General features: G+C 47.8%; 1 protein-coding gene across 3 annotated transcripts; it reads left to right on the top strand.

Moving 5' to 3' along the window:
• The first annotated feature begins 7127 nt into the window (after window positions 1-7127).
• Window positions 7128-22629, top strand: SPATA19 (spermatogenesis associated 19). 3 transcript variants are annotated; one of them, XM_074357137.1, is made up of 9 exons: window positions 7129-7265; window positions 9077-9193; window positions 15071-15243; window positions 17402-17458; window positions 17869-17961; window positions 18139-18230; window positions 20647-20724; window positions 21239-21314; window positions 22459-22629. In XM_074357137.1, the coding sequence occupies exons 3-8, from the start codon at window positions 15187-15189 to the stop codon at window positions 21303-21305; spliced, it is 444 nt and encodes a 147-aa protein (XP_074213238.1). In that variant the 5' UTR covers window positions 7129-7265; window positions 9077-9193; window positions 15071-15186; the 3' UTR covers window positions 21306-21314; window positions 22459-22629. The 3 variants fall into 3 exon arrangements, with proteins under 3 accessions (XP_074213239.1, XP_074213238.1, XP_074213237.1); XM_074357138.1 differs by lacking the exon at window positions 9077-9193 and having other exon boundaries at window positions 7128-7265; XM_074357136.1 differs by lacking the exons at window positions 7129-7265; window positions 9077-9193; window positions 15071-15243 and adding an exon at window positions 17142-17234.
• The last annotated feature ends 2346 nt before the right edge of the window (window positions 22630-24975 follow it).

Raw genomic sequence — 24975 nt, 5'->3', positions numbered from 1 at the left:
GAAAAGGCAGAATAGAGGACTCTGTATCTCATGGCACTAAGGAGACCAAGTCCTGCTAGAGACAGGGGCCTCTGCAAACACACACACTGCCTTTTCCTCAAGATACCTGCCTGATTTTGAAACTGCATGGGGGAGGTAGCCTAAAAAGCTAAACTTAAAATCTTCAAAGGGGAAAACTAAATTTTTAGCAGAGAAATACACTTCAGAGCAGACTGGACATGGCAGAAGACAGGGTTAGGGAACTGGAAGCTAGGATAATAAATATCCAAACTGAAGTGCAGAGACAGAAAAAGAAGAGGAAAAGAAAAGAATGGAGCAAAACAAACAAAAAGGTTTAATATACACATAAATGGAATCCCAGACAGAGAAGAGAGAAAAAGTGGGCAGAAGCAGAGAAAAGATCTTGTCTGAGAAACTTCCTAAACTGGTAAAAGGTATCCCACAGACTCAAGATGCTCGATGAATCACGAGGAAGAGAAATACAAAGGAAAACACGCCAGGCACATTACAGTCAACCTGCTGAAAACCAAAGAAAAAGAAAAATCTTAAAAAGTAGGAAAAAATCATCTTCCAAGAGGCAACAGTAAGACTTATGACAGCCTTTTCCACACAAACAATGGAAAACAGAAGACAGTGGAGATACCTTCAGAGTGTTGAAAGGAACAAGCAACCTGTGAGTTAGTAAACAATGAAATGGCTTAAAACATCTGATCAAGAATAAAATAAGGGAAGGATAATAAAGATAATATAAGTAGAAAAACATAAGATAATAATCTTAAAACTATCTAAAATATATTAATGCTTACATTGGCTTAAAATGGACTAAATGATCAATAGACATTGTCAGACTGGATAAAAAAACTACAACTGTATGCTCTTTATGAGAGCATATTATATAAGTAAACAAAAAGATGGGAAGTAATAAAATTAAAAAATATATGCCACATAAGTCCTAACAAAAAGAGACCTGTTATAGCTGTATTAAAATCAATTTTAAAGTAGGAAATACCATTCTTAATCAGTAGAGCTATTTAATGATGATGAAGTAACAGTTCAGTGGCAATATACATCAATGCTAAAGTCATATGTACTTAATGACATACTTCCAAAATTGACAGAACTAAAAGAAAAAGTAAATGCATTTAGTTGGAGATTTTAGCACATTTTTCTCAGTACCTTATAGAACAAATAACGAAAAAATTAGTAAAGATACAAAGGGAACAACATGATCCATTAACTTGAACTGACACATGTAGACCCCTGCACTTGGCATCTGCAGTGTACATATTCTTTTTCAGTGCTACCAAAATAGACTATGTACTAGGCCAGAACACCAATCTTAGTTAATTTCAAAAGACGGAAGTCAGAGGAGTCCTCTGACTACAGTGGAATTAAATTATAAATTCATAACTAGAATATCTCCCAAAGTTCTTCCTTCTGAGGCGAGCTGATCATTTTGACCACTTATATAAAACGGATACATTCCTTGATAAATAACAGTATTAAAACTTACACAGCAGAAAAATAAATCTGAATAATCATACACACACATATATATATATATATTAAAGAAGTTAATTCTGTAATTTAAAACTATCCAATAAAGAAAACTCCTGGTCCAGACAGACGCATTCACAGATGAATTCCTCCCAACACATAAGGAAGAGATAATACAAATCTTATATTAATTCTTCCAGAGAACAGAAATAGTGAACACTCCGCAGTTTATTTTATGAGTTCAGCATAACATTAATACCAGTATCTGACAAGGAAATACAAGAAAGAAAAACTGCAGACGAATATCCCTTATGGTCATAGGTGCAAAAGATCTAATGAGGCTACACACGTATAATGTGTATGTGCGTATGTAAATCCTGAACAAGTGGGTTTGTCACAAATTTCAATGGTGGTTTAGCATTTGAAAATCCATCAATGTAACTCACTATAATAACAGAATCAAAGAAAGCTCATATAATCATTTCTACAGATGCAGAAGAAAATTGGTAAAGTTCAACACCTTTTCATAACAAAACTCTCAGCACACTAGGCATAGAAGAAACTGTATTTAACTTGGTGAAGGGAATCTACTGAAAACAGTACCTCTTTGAGGGTGAAAGAGTGAACACTTTCCCTTTAAGTTTAGAAACATGGCAAAGGTTGTTTATACCATTTCTATTCAACATTTTACTGAAGGAATTATCTAGAGCAAGAGGGCGAGGAAAAAAAACTATAATTAAAAAGGAAGAAAAATGATCATTATTCACCTATGACATGATTGCATATGTAGAAAATCCAAAAGCACCTGTAAATAATCATTAATAAGTGATTTTCACAAGGTTACTAAATACCTGAACAATATAAAATTTTTATTTACTATTAACTAAGCAATTGAAATATAATGGAACTGAAATAAGAAATACAATTGAAAGTAGCAATAAAAAAAATCAACTACCTAGAGATAAATCTAATGAGATACGCAAGCTTTCTACACTGAAAACTGTAAAACACTGTTAGTGGAATGAAAGACTTCAAGTGGAAGGATACAGCATGTTCAAGGATGGAAATCTTGTTTAAAAAAGCCATTTCTTTCCAATTTGAGCTACAGAATCAATAAAATGCTAATCAAAATTTCAACAGTTTTTTTGTGATAATTAACAATTTGATTTTAAATATATATGGAAATGCAAAAGACCTAGAACGACCAACATAATCACAAAGAAAAATACAAAAGCAGGATTTACATGACTAGATATCAGGACCAATGATAAAATAAAAATTAGCAAGTGTGCTATTGATGTAAAAAATAGACAGATTAACAGAACAGAGAAGAGAACCCAGAAGTAGCTCTATGATGCACTGCCATCTGTTGATGACAAAGGCACTACTTCAATTCACTGGATAAGGATTATCTGAATGGAAAAAATAAATGACTTTTTTGAGTTAAGCACTTCTATTTATTAAAACACAATAAGAATGCAAAGAGTGAGAAGAAATTTGTAATGTGTATATACAAGTAACAGAAGACTCCTTCTACGACGTGTAAAGAATTCCCACAAATCACTAAGGGAATACAGAAAATTCAGGAGCACCCTGGGCAAAAGACCTGCAAGGGCAGCTAAAGAAATGCATGCAAGCGGCAAATAAGCATGTGAAAGGCACTCGACCTGACTAATAGTCAGAGGAATGCAAATGAAACAACACCAGATGTGGCTAAAACGTATAAAAAGAGTAAAATGCCAAATATTCCAGAGCATACGAATGGACTGGAAACTGCTGGAAAACTTCGTCTGTGCCCGCTAAAATTGAACATACCCATACTCACACGCAGCAACCACACCCTTACGTTACACTTAATATATATATACACCCAAACATATATACACCATGAGACCAGCATGTTCCCAGCAGTACTATTCCTCTTTTCCACAACTGTCAACCACCCAAGTGCCCATCAGTAGAAGACTGGATGAACCATGGTATATTCACATAACAGAATGGCATTCAGAATGCGAACGAAAGTTCTACAACAACACACAGCAATGAGATAAACATCCGAACATAAAGTTTAGCAAAATAAGTCACATAAAACACACAGTGATCATATAATTTATATGCAGTACAAAAAACCCCCAAACACAGGCAAAACTAACCTATACTATTAGAAGTCAAGACAAAGGTTACCCTTAAAGGGTGGAAACAACCAAAGGGAAATGTGTGCAGACTTTTGAGGTTTCGGTAATGTCATTTCCCCTGAGCTCGATGCTGTTTACACAAATGTGTCAAGATTGTGAAGGTTCTTTGAAAGGCACACTTGTATGATATCTATACTTCTATGTATGTTGTACTGCAAGATAAAATGTTTTACATATAGGATGGGATGTTTCCAATTGCAGTTAATTTCCAAGTTCAAAATTAAAATAAAATAAAATGATAAAAAGACACCCCAAGCCACTGTAACCAAAACCAAAAAAAGTCAGAATTACAACTTGAATATTGGATTTAGGGACAGAAAAAGAAAATGAGAGAGAGGTGAATACTTTCGTAACAAAAATGGGAGTGTAACGGCCTCTGAAAATTTGCACTTCTATAAAAGCAACAAAAAATGGCAACAATTCTCCTAACACCTTCAGAACTCCAGAAATGAATCAAAGGCTGGCTACAGCAATAAAGAGTGGTATGGTACTGCCACAAGAACAGACAGTCCAGTCCAATGAAACAGAACTGAGAATTCAAAAATAAACCTGTACATCCACGGCCAATTGCTTTTTTTTCATTGAGTTATAGTCAGCTTACAATGTTGTATCAATTTCCAGTGTAGAGCACAATTTTTCTGTCATACAAGAACATACACATATTCATTCTCACATTCTCTTTCGCTGTGAGCTACCACAAGATCTTGTATATATTTCCCTGTGCGATACAGTATGAACTTGTTTATCTATTCTATACATACCTGTCAGTGTCTACAAATCTCAAACTCCCAGTCTGTCCCTTCCCACCCCCACCCCCCGGCAACCACAAGTTTGTATTCTATGTCTGTGAGTCTGTTTGTTTTATATTTAAGTTCATTTGTCTCCTTCTTCCTTCTTCCTCCTTCTCCTTCTCCTTCTTCAGATTCCACATATGAGTGACTCATATGGTATTTTTCTCTTTCTGGCTAACTTCACTTAGAATGACATTCTAAAGGGTCATCCATGTTGTTGCAAATGGCATTATGTTGTCATTTTTATGGCTGTACAGTATTCCACTGTGTACCACCACTTCTTTATTCAGTCATCTGTTGATGAACATTTAGGTTGTTTCCATGTCTTGGGTATTGTAAATAGTGCTGCTATGAACATTTTTAGATATGAGTGATATCATATTGTATTTATCTTTCTCTTTCTGGCTTACTTCACTTAGAATGATCTCTATGTCCATCCATGTTGCTGCAAATGGCATTATTTTATTCTTTTTTATGGCCAAGTAGTATTCAATTGTATATATATACCACAACTTTTTTATCCGGTCATCTGTTGAGGGACATTTAAGTTGTTTCCATGTCTTGGCTATTGTAAATAGTGCTGCTGTGAACACTGGGGTGCAGGTGTCTTTTGGAATTAGGGTTCCTTCTGGATATATGCCCAGAAGTGGGATTGCTGGGTCACATGATAAGTCTATTTTTAGTCTTTAGAGGAATCTCCATACTGTCTTCCACAATGGCTACACCAAACTGCATTCCCACCAGCACTGTAGGACAGCCAATCGATTTTGGGCAAGGATGGCAACACAGTCAATGGGTTTGAAAAGTCTCTTTAATGAACAGCGCTCAGAACAACTGGATATCCCCATGCAAAAGAATGTCAGTGGGCCGCCTACCCTAAACATACACAAAAATTACCTTAAAATAGATCAATAACCTAAATATAAGAGCTAAAACTGCAGAACTTTTGGAAGAAACTTAGTAATAAATCTTCCTGACCTTAGGTTTGGCAATGAATTCTTAGATACGACACCCAAGACATGATTAACAGAAGAAAAAACAGATAAACTGAAACTTTAAAACTGAAAACCTTTGTGCTTTAAAGGACATAATCAGAAAAGTGAAAAGACAACCACAGAATGGGAGAATATTGTTGCAAATAGTAAATGTAAAGGGGGTTTGCATTCAGAATGTATAAAGAACTCTTACACCTCAGTAACAAAAAGACAAATGTCCCACTTAAAATACAAGAAAAAGACTTTAGTAAGCGTTTGTCCAAAGTTACATACTTGGCCAATAGATACCTGAAAAGATGCTCAATGTAACTGGTCATTAGAGGAAGGCACTTCAAAGCCACAGTGATGCACCCCTTCACGCCCACCGAGATAGCCAGAACAACAGAACACACAAAAATCTAATTAAGTGTTAAATGACGTGTCCCCGGAGAGGTGGGGAACCGGAACCTTCACGCGGTGCTGGCGGGGATGTAGACCAGGGCGGCCGCAGTGGGATCAGCTTCCCCAAATGCGCAGCGCAGGGTCATGACCCGCCCCGCAGCTCACTGAACACCACCGCCCGCACAGACCCAAACGGACCCATCAGAGGGAATGGTCAACAGTAAGTAACTACTGCTGTGGAGCCCACTGGAAAAATATCAAATTTGTATAACCTGTATCTTAAGTCAAAATAATTCTGAGATGAGAAGCAAGGTCGGAGATAAATAAACAAAATCGTAAAAGAACCAGCAAAACATGCGAAGTCATCTCAAATCAGAGACCAAGCAGAGGAGGTAACTGGAAACACAGGTGAGAGAGACGCTGGATACACACACCTTCGCACACAGTCTTCACCACCGAAACCCCAAAACCTGAAAACCAGCAGCACCGTGGACGGCGTCGGGGTTCCGCTCCAGACGCCCCGCAGGAGGGCCCGAGCTCCCACCCCCGCGGACTCGGAGCCACGGAGAAGCCGGACGAGGCCGCGGGCTCCCAGGGGCCTGCAGGCCAGGGACAGTCCCGCCCCGAGTCCCCGCCCCCGGGCGGGCCCTCACCCCCGGGAGCGAGGCCGCGCCCCCACGACAGCAGCTCTGAGAACCCGGGGCACCGCTGACTCACCGGAGACGACGGCTGTCCTGTCAGCGGACCATCCGGGCGGGCGCGGCCTCCTGAGGGGCGGGCTTGCGTCAGAGACTCCTGGGGTCGGGACTGCGGCGGGGTCGGGGTGACGCGGGAGCGCTGGGCCTGGCCGGCTCAGTCTCCGCTCCAGGGCGCGGCCTCCAGGGACAGACTGGATGGGCGTCTGAGGCTCTGGGTTCTGTCTGGGCCCAGGTTGACATCTGGGAGGTTTACATCCGGTCCCCCGGTTTACGTCCGGGGGTTTACGGCGGAGGTTTACGACTGGGGGGGGGGGTTGGTTACGACCTGAGGGGGTTTACGACTGGGGTTTAGTCTGGGCCCCTAGTTTACGTCTGGGGGTTTACGGCAGGGGTTTACGACCTGGGGTGGGGCGGTTACGATCTGGGGGGTTTTACGACTTGTGGGGGTTTACGACTCGGGGGTTTAGGGCTGGGGGGTTAGTCTGGGCCTGGCTTCTGTGGCCACCGCCAGTGGCAGCCTCTACGGCCTGGCTCTGGCGGCCCCGGCGCTCCGGGCCCTGGTTCCCACGGAGCGTGACCAGTGGGAAGGAGTTCTTCAGCGGCCCCGCCCGTGGGGCACGGGAGAGGCCGCAGACCCGGCAGCCTGATCTTCGTGGGGAGAGGCCTCCGAGCTGCGGCCTAGGGGGCGAGCACACTGAAAGGCCGAAGGTAACCTCTGTCCCCTCCCTCCGCGCGGCCTCCGCACCGCTGTCTGTTTGGACTGTCGGCCCTCAGCAGGTGTGAGGGGTGCGGGTCCACCTGCACCGCAGTTTTCGCGTAGCCGCGGGCTGCGGTGGTGCCGCGTCTTCCCGGGACGGGGGAGGCGTGAATGTGACGCACAGCTCGTGACAGGACACGGGAAACCAGTCGGACACGGATCGTAGGTGTAAAGCATAGAAGAATCAAAACCAAAAAGCCGTTTAGTAGTTCTGCCGCGAACTGGGCTGTTGTCTTTCCGGTTGACCTTGACCACAGGCCGCAGTGCTGGGAGACCTTCCTCCACTGTGGGCAGCCGCCCAGTTTCCTCTCGCTGTTTAGGACCCGTCACCCCAGCCAGCACGGAAACTCCCTCCTTTGCTTGTTGGTTCCGAGGCATGAGGAGCCCAAGGTGGCCAGGTGGCAGTGTTAACTACCATTTCAGTGGGATCGTTATGTTTTCTGGTGGAAGCTTCCCTCCGTTTGGAACTAAGGTCTCTAGACCAAAAAAGCATAGGATCACGGGGACAGGGAGGCAACATTTTGCTCCTGGGTCACTGGGGGTGATGGTGAGCGGTGGCCCTGCCGTTTCCAGCCCTTGGTTCACGGACCCGGGAACCCTGGTTATGGGAGGAGTAACACAGTGCTCGGGACACTGATGTGCACCACAGTGTTCCTGGAGAGCGTTGCCCCAGACCTGCAAGGTACTGCCACCTAGTTGGTGCGGGAATCGAGGCTTTAAGGCCATTCCGTGTTCTACCAACTCAGCTGCTTGGAGGGGTGTGGGAGGGTGGTGAGGTGAGTGAACTCAGGAGAACAGGCGGAGTGCTGCCCTCACCTGCCCGGTGGCCCTGGGTAGGAGGCAGTGCTGTGCAGACCCCCTGACCCCCTGACAGTAGGTGAGGCGCCCTGAGTCCGCACGTGGTAGTCGGGGAGAAGCCTGTCTGGAGGGAGGGTAAATCCACGTCCAGAGCGAGTGTCTATTCCAGTGAGAACAAAGCATTGTCCCCTGTGTAATGGAAGTAAGCAGTGCCATCAACCTGCCAAGACAAGTGGCTGACTGCCCCCGGCTCTTGCCAGGGAAGGGCACTCCTGTGGGACAATGTTGGTCCTGGCAGACCAGGCCCTCGGCAGTGGCTGTAGTCAGGTCGGCCTTGGTGGGTGAAGTCTGCATTGCTGAGCCCACGTGTCACCTCCATCCCTGCTGCCATGGCCCCTTGTCCATGCATCCACTGGACGATGACAGGGTGGATGGGGTCCAAAGAACTGGTTATCTTATCCTCTTGATTAACAAAATCCTCCTCTGCTGGGGTCACCCTTTGGTGAGCGCTCACATGGGACCCAAATGTCTTTGTGTGTTGTGCCCATGTAGAGAGCTCTGTCCACGTACCTCTTCCCCAGGCCTCCTTGTCACCAGTTTTCCAATCATGTTCCTTCTGAGTCCCTGACCACCCACCCAAACCACTGGCACAGCCGCTGAGTTAGTACAGTGTAGGGCCTGGCCCCTTGCCTTCCAGGCAGAGTGCACGAGCAGGCGCACTGCTGCAGGCGCTTCCGCTGGAGGGCCTGCCTTCACCCTGTCCTTCAGGGGCGTGCAGAGAGGGCTGCAGCTGCCCCTTCCAGGTGGTGCCCTGCATCACGTCTGTGATCAGGCCTGAGTCTTCTCTTGGACAGCTGATCGTAGGGGGCGCTCTGTGAGGCTGCGGGTGTGTGCGGCGAGAGAAAGCAGTGCCACAGGAGTGGGGCCGTGGCATTTGAGCCCTGTAACTCTTTTGTGCCTTCAGGACCTGCCTGGACCTGTTCTCAACGACACCACTTCCATTTTGATGATGAGGTGCTGCTGTGCACACCCAGCCACATAGCTTGTGGGTCAGACAACACCGGGTTCCTGAGGCGCTCAGGTCACGTGGTAACTTGGTAGCCCCTGGTTAAGCACTCAAGTCTCTGGTAGGGCTTAGTAGCAAACCAAAAGCTGTGTATCAAAAGAGGGGTGGCTATCCACTGACGATGGCAAAGCTTGGCTCCCAAATCCTAATGGTTCCCACTGTGACTCACCTGAAGGGGCTGCTAGAGGTTCCAGGTAGCGTCCCTGTCTGCCACCAACACTGAGCAACTGAGAGGATCCTTACATTGCTTCCCTAACCTGCAGAGTAAAGGCTATTGTGGTGGAAATGGCCAGGTGGAAGCTGCGAGGACTGCCTCTATGCAGAGAGCAAAGCGAAAGTGCCACATTTCTGGAGGGTGCGGGATTGATGACGCCATTAGGACCTGAAAGACCCAGGAGCAGCGTTTCCCACCATGTGCACATCGACCTGCCTCTGGTCTGTGCCGAGGACAGCAGGACTGGGAGGACGGCAGTGGGTGATTGCCAGCTTGATCGGGTGGTGACCCCAACTCAGCTGCTGTTCCAGATGTGGCTTCATTGCTTGAGCAAAGTAGCACATTCCCTTGTACGTGACACGTAGAAATTTGTCTGGCAGGTGCTTTTTTCTCAACACCTGTGAGTGAAACCACCAGCAGTGGTTCTGCCACCTGGGCCACATGGCCATTCAGAAAACTCGTCCTTACGCCAAACAACCAGACTGTTAGGACCTTTTCTGACTCCTTAAGCTATCTTATTAAGTGACAATTTCTGCTCGGTGGAACCACATGAACACATCTGTCCAGGTCTGGCTTCAGGTTCCTTCCCCCACTATCTTACACCCTTGTTATTCACCCACACACATTCCCAGATTCACGTATGTAAAAATTGGGGAAGGCATGTTGTTTTGGAGAGTAGTATGACTTTCCATGGGTCACACTTTGTCCCTCACCTGTTAAGGACCGCCAGCACTTGAGTGCAGTTACAAATGCAGTTATAAATGTAGAAGCCAGGAGGGGCAATGGGCTGTGTCTTGCTAGGCAAGTAGCCTGGGGTAGGCCGTCACAGTCTCCTCAGGCAGAGCGGGATTAGTGTCTTCAGGCTGGGTGGAAGGACTGCTTCTGCTGGCAGAGAAGATCAGCAGGTGTTTAGGAGCTCAGTGTTGCCGGCTTCATCAGGGCCTGCCCGTCTGTCCCCATTCCAATTTTCAGGATCCCATTACTTCTCAGTTAGTACCTTCACGTTACCAGCAGACACCTTGTAAGGCTGGAAATTCAACTTGTGCTGTAATTTAGTCACTTGCAGGATGAGACTCTGGCACCACGACAGGAGATGAAGGTTTCTTTCAGGGCAGCTGTGGACACTTTGAGGTCATTTATGTGGTGCTTAGACTGGGAACCTGAGTCCCTGAGCTCATCCTTTTCTTTCTCCGCTTTGTCTGCTGTAATTAGGAGCAACCAGCAAACTCATTATACTTGTCAGTTTGACAGAAACGTTCCAAAGTATCAAATACAAGGTCACCCAGAACCTTACCTCTTACAAGTATTTGGTTAGAGAGGTCCACTGTCTATATTTTGTGTGTCTCTATTGCTGCATCTTGTCATGGACTGTTGGTGCTGTCTCTACTACTGGAGAACCAATTCCAGAACCCTCAGAGCCAGTTCAGAAAACTTGTCCTTCAGATTCTGTTCTTCTGGGGCTATTCTTGGTACTAAGCTCTGATTACTAGGCTTCTCTAGAGAAATGGAATTAATAGGATATCTGTATCGTCTTTACATCTATATTATCTATTTGTCTTTCTGTCTATCTGTCTATTTATCTATCTAATTAGAGGGACTTATTTTAAGGAATTGATTCATGTGATTGTGGGGTGGGGGGCTGTCATATCCAAAATCTGCAGGGCAGGCCAGCAGTTTGGAAACTCGGGCAGAATTTCTACATTGCACTCTTGAAGCAGAATTTATTTCCAAAGCAAGCAAAAGGAAAGGGAAAAAAAGAGATTAGATTAGAAATCAATGAAATAGAAAACCAAAAAAGAACAGAGGAAAAAAAATAGGGAAATTCAATGTAAATGAATAGTAGTCTTTGAAAAGATTAACAACAAACAAAAACATTCAGCTAAGATAAGCAAGAAAAAACAGAGAAGACACAAATTGCCAAAATCAGAATTGAAAGCAACTTCACCACTGAAAAAGGTTCTGTGTGAATATTGTGAAGGGCTTTATGCTAATAAATTAGGCAACTTAGAAAAAATTGATTTATAGCTTTGAAACAATGCCTATCAAAATCCCAACAAGATTAAAAAAAAGTAATTGGCAAGCTAATTTTAAATTTTACATGGAAATTCAAAGGACCTTGAATAGCCAGAAAACTTTGGAGGAGAAAAGAGGACTTTTACTACTTCATCTGAAAACTTACTGTAAAGCTACAATTACCTAAACAGTGTGGTGCTGCTGTAGGGATAAGCATGGAGGTCAGTGCAGCGAAGTTGAGGCACAGAAATAAATTCTTATGGTCAATTGAATTTTCAGCAAAGCTGCCAAAGAAATTAAGTGGGAAAAGGATAGTCTTTTCAGCAGATGATACGGGTGTAATTATGTATTTATATGCAAAAAGGTATATTCAGATCCTTCCTGATGCTATACACACAAAAATGGCTCAAAATGGATCATAGGCCTAAATGTGAAAACTAAAATGATAAAGCTTATGGAAGAAAACATAGGAAGAAAGTCTTTATGACCTTGGAGTTCTTAGATATGATATCAAAAGCATACTGCATCAAAAAAGTAGAATTTGATTTTATCAAAATCAAAGGCTTTTTCCTCTGAAAAATACTAATAAAATGAAGACAAGCCACAGATTGAGAGAAAATATTTGTAAATCATATATTTGATTAAAAAAACTTGCATTCAGAATATACAAAGAACTTAAAACAAAAAAGAAGACAAACAACCTAATTTAAAAAATTGAATAGATATTACACCAAGTGAAATGTATGTGGATAATAAGCACATTTGAAGATTTTTGACATTATAAGTTATCAAGAAAATACAAACTAAAACCAAATGACAAACCTCTTTTTTTAACATTTTTTTATTGAGCAGTAGTCAGTTTATAGTGTTGTGTCAAATTCCAGTGTAGAGCACAATTTTTCAGTTATACATGAACAAACATATATTCATTGTCACATTTTTTATACACCGACGAGAATAGCCGTGATTTAAAAAGACAGACAACATGAGTGTTGTGAGGACATGGAGAAACTCAAATCTTCTCATGCTGCTGGTGGGAATGTAAACTTTTACAGCCTCTTTTGAGAGAGTTTGATGTTTCTTAAGAAGTTAAATATATACCAAATATTTAAATATTTAATATTATCCACCTTTTGCGATCTCTTTTAAAAAATACAAGAGATGGGAACATATCCCAACTCATTCTGTGAGGCCAGTGTTACCTTGATACCAAACCAGACAAGACCATCCAAGAAAATAAAACTACAGACCAATATCTCTTACAAATCTTTAACAAACTGCTAGCAAACTGAATCCTGCACATATAAAAAGGAGTATGTACAAGTGGAATTATCCCAAAAGGACAAGATTCATTTAACACCTGAAAATCAAAAACTAATGTGACATACATAAGACAGATAAACAAGGTCCTGCTGTACAGCACAGAGAACTATATTCAATATCTTGCAGTAACCTATAATGAAAAAGAACATGAAAACGAATATATGTACATGTATGTATGACTGAAACTGTACTGTGCACCAGAAATTGATACAACATTGTAAACTGTACTTCTATTCAAAAAATGGTTAAAAAAACTAATATAATACACAATATTAATAGAATGAAAGACAAAAACCACATGATCATCTCAAATCCAGAAAAAAACATTTGGCATCTTGTAATAACCTACAATGGAAAAGAATCTGAAAAGATATCTATGTATCTGTATATCTGTATATAACTGAATCATTTTGCTGTAAACCTGAAACTAACACAACATTGTAAATCAACTATACTTTGATAAAAATTAATAAATCGTATAGAAAAAAGAAGCATTTGGCAAAACCCAATGCTTTTTGGTGAGGAAAACACTCAATCTAGAAATAAGAAGAAAACTTCCTCAACCTGATGAAAGGCATCTACAAAACCCCCTAACTGAACACCATACTTAGTGATAAAAGACAGTGCTTTTCTTTTAAAATCAGGAGCAAGAAAATATCTGCTGTATCCAGTTCTATCTAATGATACACAGCCAGGCAGTTCCACAAGAAAAGGAAAGAAAAGGCATCCAGAATGGAAAGGAAGGGATATCATCTCTATTTACAGAAGACATGATCTTGTAGGTAGAAAATTCTCAGAAAACCACTAAAAACTATTACAATGATTTCAGCAAAAGTGCAGGATGCAAGATTAATATTAAAAAATTGAAATAGAAATGACAAATTCAAAAATGAAATTAAGAAAAGAATTCCATTTACAATAGCATCAAAAAGAATAAAGTGCTTAGGAATAAACTTAATGAATGAAATGTAAGACTTGTACATTGAAAACTACAAAACTTTGTTGAAAGAAACTAAAGAAGATATAAATAAGCAGAAAAACACTCTGTGCTCTTGGGATGGAGACTCGTTGTGAACATGACAACACTCTACATGTTCTTGGAATGGAATATTTGTTGTGAACATGACAATGCTCTCCAGATTGATCAACAGTTTTAATGCAATCCCTGTCAAAATGCCAGGAGGCTTTTTTTTTTTCTTTTTGCAAAACTTGACAGGCTGATCCTAAAATTCATATGGCAATGCAACAAACTCACAGTAGCCAAGACAATCTTTAAAAAGGAGAACAAAATTGGAGACTCACACTTCCCATGTCAAAACATACTAGAAAGCTACAGTAATCAAGACAGTGTGGCACTGGCATAAGGACAGACAGGTATAAAATCAGTGGAAAGGAACTGACAGTCCACAAGTGAACCCTTACATTTATGGTTAATTAACTTGACGAGGATACCAAGACAATTCAATGGAGAAAGTAACTCTTTTCAACAAATGGGGCTGGGACAGCTGGATTCCATATGCAAAAGAATAAATTTGGACACCCCCCTATGCCATAAATAACTAAAAATGGATCATAAATGTATTTGTAAAAGCTACAACTATTCAACTCTTAGAAGAAATATAGGAGTAAATTTTCATGACCATGGGCTGGCTAGTCAACAGTTCCCTGGATGTGACACCAAAAGCACAAGCAACAGAAGTAAAAATAGATAAACTGGAAAGTCCAATTCATCATTTGTGTGATAAATGATGACTTTATTCATCATTTTGTTCTTCAAATGGTACAATCAAGAGAGTGAAAAGACAACCCAGAAGGGGAGGAAGTATTTGCTAAGCATGTATCTGAGAAGACACCTGTACACAGAATATGTAAGGAGCTCTTACAACCCAGTAATAAAAAGACAAATAGTTCAATTATAAAATGGCAAAGGATTTAAATATACTTTTCTCTGAAGAAGATATACCATTGGCCAGTAGCACCAGAAAAGATGCTAAACATCATTAATCATCAGGGAAATGCAAATCAAAACCACAGTGAGATGCACTTCACAGTCACTAGAATGGCTGGTATCAGAGTGACACGTAATAACAACGTTGGCAAAGATGTGGAGAAATTGGAAGTCTCACGTCTTCATGGTGGGAATGTGAAGTGATGCTGCCTTCTGGAAAAGGTTTTGACAGTTCCTCAGAAACAGAGTTAACACCGTTAACTACTTAAGTGCAAATTAAACTCTTCTTGGTTATCATTTTATCTCCAGTCACCTGTCTCAACTTTAAAAGAGTGACAATACCAAGTGTTGGGAGAAACATGCAGTAACTATTACTCTCATACATTACTTACAGGAAGTAGTTGATTATGTACCAGTACTCAACGTGTGTGAAGCCTGTGGCCGCGCAAGTCCCCTCTTTGGTGTGTGTGCAGATCCTGTGCCTGTGTCACGCAGAAGACAGGTACAAGGATGTTCACAGCAGCATTAAACGCCTCAAACTGGATGCAACACAGAAGTCCATCGGTTGTGAGTCTGATACGTGATTTGTGTTATGGTAACACAGTGGGATACTAGGTAGACTATTTACGGTGATAAGAGGTCAAAATGTTGGTCCCTTGTGGGTCAGGGGACTGCTGGGGTCCTGGGAATGTTGTGTATCTTGATCTGGGTGGTGGTTAAAAAATTATATGTGTGTGTGTGTGCGTGCGTGCGTGTGTGTGTTTTTTCTGAGCTGTGCATGTATTTATATGTTTTACTGTATGCGTTTCATAACAGTAATAAAAAAGTGAGAATAGGTTTATGTATCTTTCATCTTGGAAACAAACACAGATGTGCAGCGTAGAAACCTATGAAAATCTTACTTCTGAATAATAAGGTTGAAGAGACAGGGAAGGAGATAGAACTTCCCTGAGTTTATCCTTTCATGTAGTTTTAACTTTTGAATAACATTAATGTTTTTAATATTCAGAAAATAAAATACCAGTAAGGATGGAAAGAGTTTTTAGGAGACCCTGGCCCTGCTGCGCACAGCAGAGGCGCTGATGAGTGATTTCATCTAGTTTTAGAACTTCAGTTGGAGTCCGGTTAAAAAGCTTTAAAGAAGCCTTGGGCTAGAACAGAAGAGCTGGTTCTGTTTCTCCTGGTGTTCTCTTCCTGTGCTTGGGCAGTCATGGGGCTCACGTCCTGACACCCTGGAGCCACCGCACGGGGTCACCCCTGATCTCTAGGTCACCACATGGAGCACAGCTACCCTGAACTTACGTGTATGTTGAGTGAGAAATATGCTCTCACGTGGGGACCTGTTTGTCCCCTCAGCATGGCCTGGCACACCCTGACCACTAGAGAGGCTGTGAAACAGAGGCGATTTGTTGAGAGTGGGGAGACAGAGTGGCTGTTGTAGGGGAGCTGGGAGAGTGAGGTGAAGGTTTTCTACACGCTTGAGAAGAAGGGGCATGAGAACATTTGTAGACTGCTGGAGCTAGAAGAGAACTAGACACAGGAGCCTACTCTTTTCATTTTGAAGACAAACAGGGACGACTGGGTCAAGGTCACACGACAAGTCAGTGGTGGAGACAGGATTACAACCCTCACCTCTGGGACCCTGTGAACAGCCTCAGGGTTAGGCTGCAGGTACTTCTGAGAGCAGCTAAACGTGTGCATTGGATGTTCTGAACCTCAGTTCCCTGCGAAGGCTCTCTGAGCCCCGGGCTTGTGTGCCCCCAACCCGGAGGTCGCAGCTCGTCCCCTCCCACGTCCGCTTCGCTGCCCTTTCACCTGGCGGCTCCGCATGCGAGACTCAGTAGTCAGGAGGCACCTTTCACGAGGAATGGCACGTTCACGTCTCACGCTCTACCTCTCGTTCTTTGGGTTGTTTTCCATGATGTGAGGCACTTGTGTAAACAAAGCAGACACGAAAATGAAGAAAATGTCCTTGCTAGGGATTTTGCTCCTCTGCCTTTGAGGTTTTCTGGGTGGACAAGCCCTTTCTGTCCCTTTGTGTAAGAGTAAGAGTAAGAAATGCCTGTGGCATGGTTTGAACAAGTGTCTGGAGGGCCCAGGCCATTTTGTTTACAGATTTACTGTTTTGACTGACAAGTTCTCCGTCTGCTTCAGCACTGCTCAAGACCAGATGGCCAGCAGTCAGCCACCCCGCGTAACTTCTGTCTGTGATTGTGGTGTGTCCCCTTGTGTCTTCCTGGGGCTCATGTCCTGACCTCCCACCCCCAGCTCTCCCTATCTGAGCTGTGGCCATCAGTCACTACGGTGGACACTTCCTAACCTCTCTGGCCCTGGAGATTAAAGGAGGTCATTGTCACATCATCATTGGCTAGCCAATCAGGTGGGCGCCTCCCTCCAATGACTGCCTGGTTCCAGAGGAGTACTCGGGCAGCTTCAATGGAAGGAGGGAGCCACAAAGGAGGCCTGGCATAAGTCCAAAGATGATCATTACAACATGGATTGTGTACATTTTTGCCCGGAAAGGTGCCGGGTTCCCCTTCCCCCCAAAAGTCAGTTCGGTGAGTGGGGGTGCTGGTAGCCAGGTGGACAGTTCTCAGGTGTCCTCTCCCCTCTGAGCCCCAGCTGCACTTCCAGGTTGAAGGTCTTACAAGGTTGACTGGCTAAGAAGGGAGGAGGGGCTGGCCTCTGTGTATGCTGAGAGCATCGACTTGCCACTTTGTTGCAGGACGTGGAAGTGGTGGAGAGCGAGGCTGTGTCTGTAGTGCAGCACTGGCTGAAGAAGGTGAGGATGGTTCCTCCCTGACATCCTAGAGGGCTGGTCTCCCCTTTCCCTAGAACTAGGAAACCCAAGTTCATGCCCAGTAGGCTGACCAGAGCTGTGTCCAGTCCACCAAGCATCCTGGAGGACACGGCGTGTCTCCTTGCGAAAGACGTGCGGGAATCGCCGTGCTTCTCTAGCACATGGGGTGGGGGGCTTCAGGTGCGTGGCCCCACCTGGGGTGTCTCAGGAGGACTTTGGGAGAGGGCCCAGGACTTAGTGAGTTCCCTGGAATTCCACGAGCTTACTGCAGGAGCTGTGTGATACATGTGTGTGTGGACATGTGTGTGTTGTGATGGAGAGGAAGAAAGGGAAGAGGAAGAGGGAGAGGAGGGAGAACTGGGGACCAGAGAGAGAAACTGCTCACCTTTCAGACTGAAGAAGAGGCTTCCAAGGACATAAAGGAGAAGATGTCCGCCAGCTGCCCTCCTTCGCACGGCCAAGACGTGCACGTGACCAGAGATGTGGTAATGGGGCCTTCACAGAGATGTCCTCCTGGGGGTGGTGGACAAGGGAGGGGAGATGGGGTCCTGCTGCAGAGGGCCCTGGCAAGGGGGCGGAGCCTGCCCAGCCCGGGCTGCGCCCTGGTCACGGAGGCCTTGCTGGGCAGTAACCGCTGGGCCCTGCCTGGATTTCCCTCCCAGGTGAAGCACCACCTCTCAAAGTCTGATTTGTTAAAAAGCCAGAGTCAGGAGGTCCTGGAGGAAAGAACAAGGATCCAGTTCATAAGATGGAGGTAAAGTATCTCATTTGCCCCGAGCCAGGCAGTGGGGACTCAGGGCCGGCGCAGACCCACAGCTGTCCTTCTCCAGAGATGGGGACTTACGGGGAGTTACTCTGGGGTCTTAAGGGAATGTTTTTGCTGTCTTGAAAGCCCAGCTGGCTCCTAAAGTTTAAAATGACTGGAGGGTTTGGAAGAATGGGCTAGCTTACCACATCTTAAATGCTCTGAATAAATTTCAGACTTCTGTTATTTCTGCATTTGATTTGTTCAGAAGTGGCTGCTCTTTAAAGAGCTGAAAGAAAATAAGCTCTTAAAATGCAAAACCCAAAGCCCTCACTTACCGCTGAGGTGAGAAGAGGTTTCTGAGAGCCCGAGGCTAGAGTCTCGTGCTGCCCGGGGAGGGGCTCGGCCAGCCTCCCGCCCCGGCAGGCTACGTGGAGAGGCCGGGCCCGGAGCTGGGAGCCGGGAGCCAGCAGCTCACTCCCTCGCAGGGCACAAGCCTTCCTATCTCCTTCCGGGACGTGTGCTCCGTTGGGTCTCTCTTCCCAGGAGGGTCGTTGTGGGACTGCACTGGGCTCCCCCAGGCTGTGACGGAGCCCCCTGGTCTCCGGTGGCCCCATTGCAGCTTTGCTGTCTTCTCTGGAGGAAGATACATTTATCCAAAATGTGTTTTTGCTTCAGGATACACAGGTTTTTTTTGCGTTTACCCCTTCAGGTGGCGTTAGCATTTTAAAAGAAGATTCAAATACCCGGGGATTGCATAAGAGGAAGGCAGTTACATAAGAGGACTGGTGGAATTCCAGACCTGGTGGCGGCTGGGGCGGGGAGGAGTACTATTTGGTTGAGAAAACATCCAGGGTCCCCAAGTCATAAGCGTGGGTGACTGTTGTCCAGCCGCCGCCCTGCACGTGGGAGGCTTGTCCACGCCCGACACAGCCGCACTGCAAACTCCGGTGTTGCAGTTCCTCGGCTTGGAAACATGGACATGGTCCGCTGGTATTTTAAAGCTTAGCTGTGTAGTGTCGCTGGGTGAAAACTTTGGAGTCAAGGGACAAGGGACCACAGTCAGTTATCTTCGTACAAGTTTTCACTCGGTTTCCTGTGGAGAGCTTAAACCGGTACCTGATGCCTGGCTCTTTCCACGACCCACTGGTTTTGGGACCCTCCTGATAGTTTCATGAGGTACTAGCTCAGGGTTGCAGACCCCCATCCAGCACCGCCCAATAGTCATTTACGTGGTAGACGCTTAAGGCCGCCCTATGTTTCCTAGGCTCCTGGTAGAGAGAGGAGCATAAACGCAGCCCCTTTCAAAGGATAAAAGTGAACTGGGAGGAAGAGTGTGTGGATGCAGAGGGACGTGTTGCAGAGGCCATGAGGGACACCTCTGTGAGCACAGTGTGGGGCCAGGCTGCACAAGCTCTCAGCTTTGCTGCCCAGGCCTCGATGCACTCCTGGAAGGACGTCACCTGGGCTGACCCGTGTCTGGGCGGGGCCTTCCACAGGTGGCAAGAGCCTGGCAGCCTGGCCGCCCCGTCTGGCCTTGGGGCCAGTGTTGTGGCCTCTTCTCCCTTTCCCCTCGGGCCTCCATCTTTCCTTCTCTGTCTCTGGGCACCGACCAGCTCCACCTTCTGTGAGCCGTGTTCTTGAGCACGTTTATTTCCCCTGGGCTGGGCTGTGGGTCCTCGCAGGCAGTGTCCATGCCGAATTCACACGGAAAACCCCAGACACCTCGAACAAGGTGCTACCCTGAAGGCACTTTCGATAGACACAAGACATAAGAATGTGGGGTGCAGTGGGCACAGGAGTGGGTGCAGGGGGCACGGGAGGGGGTGCAGGGGGCACGGGAGTGGGTGCAGGGGGCATGGGAGGGGGTGTCCAGGGGGCACGGGAGGGGGTGCAGGGGGCACGGGAGGGGGTCCACGGGCACAGGACGGGGGACACGCCGGCTGCTTTCACTGGAGTGGAGGATCTGTTAGGGGAGAACAGGATGTGGAGCTTGAAGGGTGGGAAGTAGACCGAGAAGAGAAAGGGACAAGGCCGGAACAGGGATATAAACACAGCAGAGAGGACCTGCAGCTTCTTTGAGAAAGGTCTAGAAGGGTCTCTGAACCGTTGTGAGTGTGGCACAGTGCTGACCATAAGGAGCTGGTAATTAAGCTGGAGCTGAATCCAAGGCTTTGAGACCCGCTGTGCAGCTCCAGTAAAGGTGCTTAACCTCTGTCTCCTCGACTCTCCTGAGGACCACTTGCTGCCAGGATGGTTGGGGTGCTTGGTTAGTAAAGAGAGCGCTTTGTGTTGCTGGTACAAGGTGGGTGAAGGGCCAGCTCCAAGTTCACGGCGGCGGGGTCAGAACTGTGGCCCGCAGGGCTCTGGTGCCAGTCAGTAGGGAAGGCACGCGGGGCCCCAGTGTGTGAATGGTGTTTTGCAGCCACACCCGCATCTTCCAAGTGCCCAGTGAGGTGAGAAATGACGTCATGCGAGATCGGATAGAGCAGGTGAGACGCAGGTAAGCAGTCTGGGGCGAGGTAATCGGTGTCCTGAGCAGGTGGGTGGGGTGGGGCTCCCTAGCTCCAGTCCAGACCTGGACCTGGCCCAGCCTGGAGCCCTCTGGGCTGAGGGCCTCTTCCAGGGACTCAGCTCCTGGGCCTGGAGGCGATGGCCCCTGCTCAGGCGTGCTCTGGGTCTGCTCTGGGGGCTCTATGGCCTTGCAGCCCCCCCATCCCCTGTAGCCTATGTCCCCCACCTCCATCCCCTGCAGCACCCCCCATCCCCTGCAGCACCCCACCTCCATCCCCTGCAGCCTGTGCCCCCCCACCTCCATCCCCTGCAGCCTGTGCCCCCCCACCTCCATCCCCTGCAGCACCCCCCATCCCCTGCAGCACCCCACCTCCATCCCCTGGCAGCCTGTGCCCCCCCTCCATCCCCTGCAGCCTGTGCCCCCCCACCTCCATCCCCTGCAGCCTGTGCCCCCCCACCTCCATCCCCTGCAGCCTGTGCCCCCCCACCTCCATCCCCTGCAGCTTGTGCCATCTTTCGGATGAGACATCTCAGGAGCTTCATGACAGAAATTCCTGTTCAGACTGCTGAGAGCGACAGGTGAGAGGGCTGGCAGGTGAGAAGAGGAGGCCTCTGGGTGGGAGACGTGCCCTGGGTGGGGAGCAGAGCATGCCAGTAGGGCCTCCCCAGGCCAGGGTGGGTCAGGGAGAAGGCAGCAGCTGGGGCTCCTTCGATGCCTCTCAAACTTCAGAAGGGACTTGGAGTCGAGTTCAGACTTGTGTCTGTGGCGCTGCACTGTGGGGTCACAGACCAGTGCTTCCAGGCGGTCCCAGGCGCAAGGGGCTCTGGGGTCTTGTGGTCCGGGCTGCAGTGGGCCTGCAGCCCCGCCTTGCCAGCACTCTGGGGCGTGGCCACCGCTGGTCTGCTGACCCCATTTTGAACCACGAGGTGACACAGCGCTGGAGTAGGGTGTGAGGGCGTACAGACTTTGACCCTCCCTGCCACCAGTTAGGGCCGTGACTCTGGCTCACATGGCCTCTTGGCGCACACGTGGTACCAGTGGTCATAGCGGTGGCTATTTGTGCAGCTCTGGAAGGCAGCAGGCCAACAGGTGATGCCTCTGCAGGACGCAACCACCCAGGGAAGGTACTGTGCCCCTGCTGGGTGGAGAGACAGCGCTGGTGACATGGGGGTGACAGGGACCACCAGCACTCCGGGAGGAGGGCCACAGAGGTGTATGCTGGCATGCATTGAGCACTTACGGCATGTGGCTTCCACACAAGGCACTCTGTCAGGGTTTCTCACTCGATCAGTTGACTGTAAGAGGAGGGTGATGTGCCGTGCATCACACCCGCGGCAGAGGTCAGCCGCCTGGGGCAGATGCTGGCTTCTGCCCAGCTCCGTCGTGGGTGCTTGCTTCATGCCCCAGTGCCCCAGTTTCCTCAGACTTCAGGGCGGTGCCTTAAGGCCCACGTGGGCCATCCCCTGGCAGATGCCGCGTCGGTGGTTTGCCAATGTCAGTAGGGACACGGAGTCCGAGGTGCCTGCAGGGACCTCTGGTTGAAGGAGCAGAGCCAGGCCGCTGTCTCCGCTCTGCCTGACGCCCCCTGCCCCTGGGAGGGTGTCTGTGCTCTCTGCTTCCAGCTCTGTGACGTGAGAACAGTGGCCTTAGGAGGCAGCGCCAGCCCTCCCGTTGGCCATCCCAGTTCCACGACGCGCCCCTGGGCGTTTCCCTGCTTCCCAGGTTGATGTCCTTCAGGGTCAAGGGGCAGCCTGTGTTGGAAGGACGTCCACCCCTCCTTGACCGGAGGAGCAACCACCCTGGGCAGAGAGAATCCAGCGGGCGAGCCCTTCCTCGTGACAGTGGCAGCACTGGAGTCTTCCTGCTGAACTGCTGATAAAGAGACACTATTTAACCACCATCCTGGCCTCTGGTGTGAGTGCTTTGCCACCGTGCATTCATCGGAACCCAAGCCCCTGATGGGCTCATCTCTGGGGAAGTGGCTCGCAGCCTCGTGGGGAGACAGGCATGCTGCTGTGCCGGCTCGGCTCCTGGAGCATTAAGGGCGGGGCCGGCGGGGCCGGAGGACTTCCTGGGGGAAGTGTGGCATCTGTTTCACTCAAGTGCTTTATCTCCGTTTACTCCTCCTTTGGAAGTGTGCTTCCTGTCCTTATGTAGATCCAAGGTCCTGACCTGTAGCCTTTCCCTTTCTCTGAAGGACTGTTCACGTTCCTTCAAGGCAGGTCTACTGGCGGCAGTGGTTTTGTTTGGGAAGGTGTTTCTGCTTCACTTCTGGAGGACAGTTCTGGAGGATGCAGAAGCGTAGGTTTCTCCCTTTCAACACCTGAGTCCCTCGCTCCGCTCCCTCCTTGCTGCGGGGCTTCTGGAGGGGGGTGGGGTGGCTTCATCCTGCTCCTCCCTGGGCGAGCTCTCCCGTCCCTGGCGTCCGCGGTTTGGTCTTTGGCTTTCTGCAGTCTGAACGCGATCTGCGCGGGTGGATGTGTTGGCACTCCTCCTGCTTGGTGCTCTGTGTTTCCTGGTTGCTGTTTGGGGTCTGGCAGTGGTCTGGGAGAGTCCTCAGTGCTGTCACTCCAGTTCGTTGCTGTTGTTTTGTTCCCCCGTTAAGCACACGCTACGCCTGGGTCGCTGTCCCGCGGTTCTTGGGTATTTTTCCTCTTCTTTTTGTTCTTTTTTCCCTCTTTGCCTTCTCCTGGGAAATTCCTGCTGACGTCTTCTGACTCTCGGATTCGCCCCGTCCCCGTCGAGCCCTTGCTGCCTGCCAGAGGCCTCCTCTGTCTCGGTGTTCGGTGCTGCTGGCGGGCCCCTTCCTCTGCCTGCGCCGCCATCTGTTCTTGCGTGTTGTTCCATTTTCCGCTGGAGCCCTTAGCATGCTGATCAAGGTTGTTTCAAACTTCCAGTCTGGTAGTTCCAGCTTCTCTGCCGCATCCAGGTCTGGCCCCGGCGCTTGCGCTGTCTCTTCAGACTGTGCTTTTTACCTTCATCACACCTTTTGTTGAAGGCAGGTAAGATGAGCCAGGAGAGGAGCTGAGGCAGAGGGGCCTTCTTCTTGCTCTTCAGCATGAGGTTCTGGATCTGTCTGGTCTGAGGTCAGGCTGTGTTTACTCTCTTCAGTAGCTGTGGTGTCAGAGGCTAAAGTTTCCTTTCATGTCCTTTCTTTTATCTTTGGGTTTCCCTAGTGATTCCTCCTTAAGTAGGGCCCGAGACTCACAGTTCTTCGAGCTGCAATCCCCTTCTGATGTGGTGCTGTGGTGTGAGGGGCCGGGGCAGTGTCCTGTCAGCCTCTGACCTGGGCTCAGCCTCGGTGAGCCTGTGCCCTGGCCTGTGCCCTTCACACGGATGTTTCAGCGCCTCCCCCGCCCCCACCTGCGGAGAGACAGGAGGCGGGAGGGGCTGCAGTTGGGAATTTCCCTTCCCCCAGCTAGGTGGGCTCTGGCAAGGTGGTGTTCCTTCAGGACAGGCCTTTGTTAAGGAAACCAGTGCTCTAGACGTATTTCAAAATGGCTGTTTCCCCCTCCTCTTGCTGGGAGATGGGGTGGATTTTCTCTGATGGTCACTGTGAGAACCTGATGGGGCTCCTGGAGGGAAAACTCAGAAAGTGTGGGAGCCTCCCTAAGACCAGCCCCGAGACTTGTTAACTCAACCTGTCCACACGGAGTTCCATCGACTGTAGTCTCCTGGCCCTGGTTCCTGGAGGTCTGCTCTGTACGCTGGGAGTCTGTCCACCTGTCTGTCTCTCTGATTTCCGGGTCAGCACCTCAGTTCTCTGACGGATCTGGGAAGAGTTCTTGCTCTTCCGTTTGTTCAGCTTTTTTTCTTATTGTGAGGGTGAGTGAGGACTTCCAAGCTCTTCACTGACAGTCCAGAGCCGGGAGGTCTCATTCTCGTGTTTATCAAGTGGTGACTAGAGCAACAGCCAGTGTTTACTGAGACTGACCACGTGCCAGGGACTGACTCAGCACTTAATCCAAGCAGGCCTTTGATCATCAGCGAGGAGACAGCATGTGACCACGAGGTGGGCACCCTGACCAGAGTTGCTTGTGGCCGAGGAGTAACGGAGCCGGCCTGGCCTCTGGCTCCAGGCCTCCTTTCTCAGCTGCTCGGTTACCCTGTGTGCGGGCCCTGGGCTGGGCTGGGGAAGACAGCAGTAAACAAAGCACTGTCCCTGCCTGGTGGAACTTCCGTGTTGACAGGGGAGGCAAGTCTCGATTTGCACAGCTGCCGTGAAGGAGGAGTGCTGTG

The sequence above is a fragment of the Camelus bactrianus genome, chromosome 33 (assembly GCF_048773025.1).
Source record: "Camelus bactrianus isolate YW-2024 breed Bactrian camel chromosome 33, ASM4877302v1, whole genome shotgun sequence".
In the NCBI taxonomy this organism is placed as follows: domain Eukaryota; kingdom Metazoa; phylum Chordata; class Mammalia; order Artiodactyla; family Camelidae; genus Camelus; species Camelus bactrianus.
This window is presented reverse-complemented; position numbering and strand designations above follow the sequence as displayed.

Bases quoted from the DNA above. Each gene is read 5' to 3' on its own strand.
- SPATA19 (XM_074357136.1), top strand. From the start codon at position 17,157: ATGATCATTACAACATGGATTGTGTACATTTTTGCCCGGAAAGGTGCC. The intron at 18,231-20,646 runs GTAAAGTATCTC...GGTGTTTTGCAG, and splicing joins ATCCAGTTCATAAGATGGAG to CCACACCCGCATCTTCCAAG. The intron at 20,725-21,238 runs GTAAGCAGTCTG...CATCCCCTGCAG, and splicing joins ATAGAGCAGGTGAGACGCAG to CTTGTGCCATCTTTCGGATG.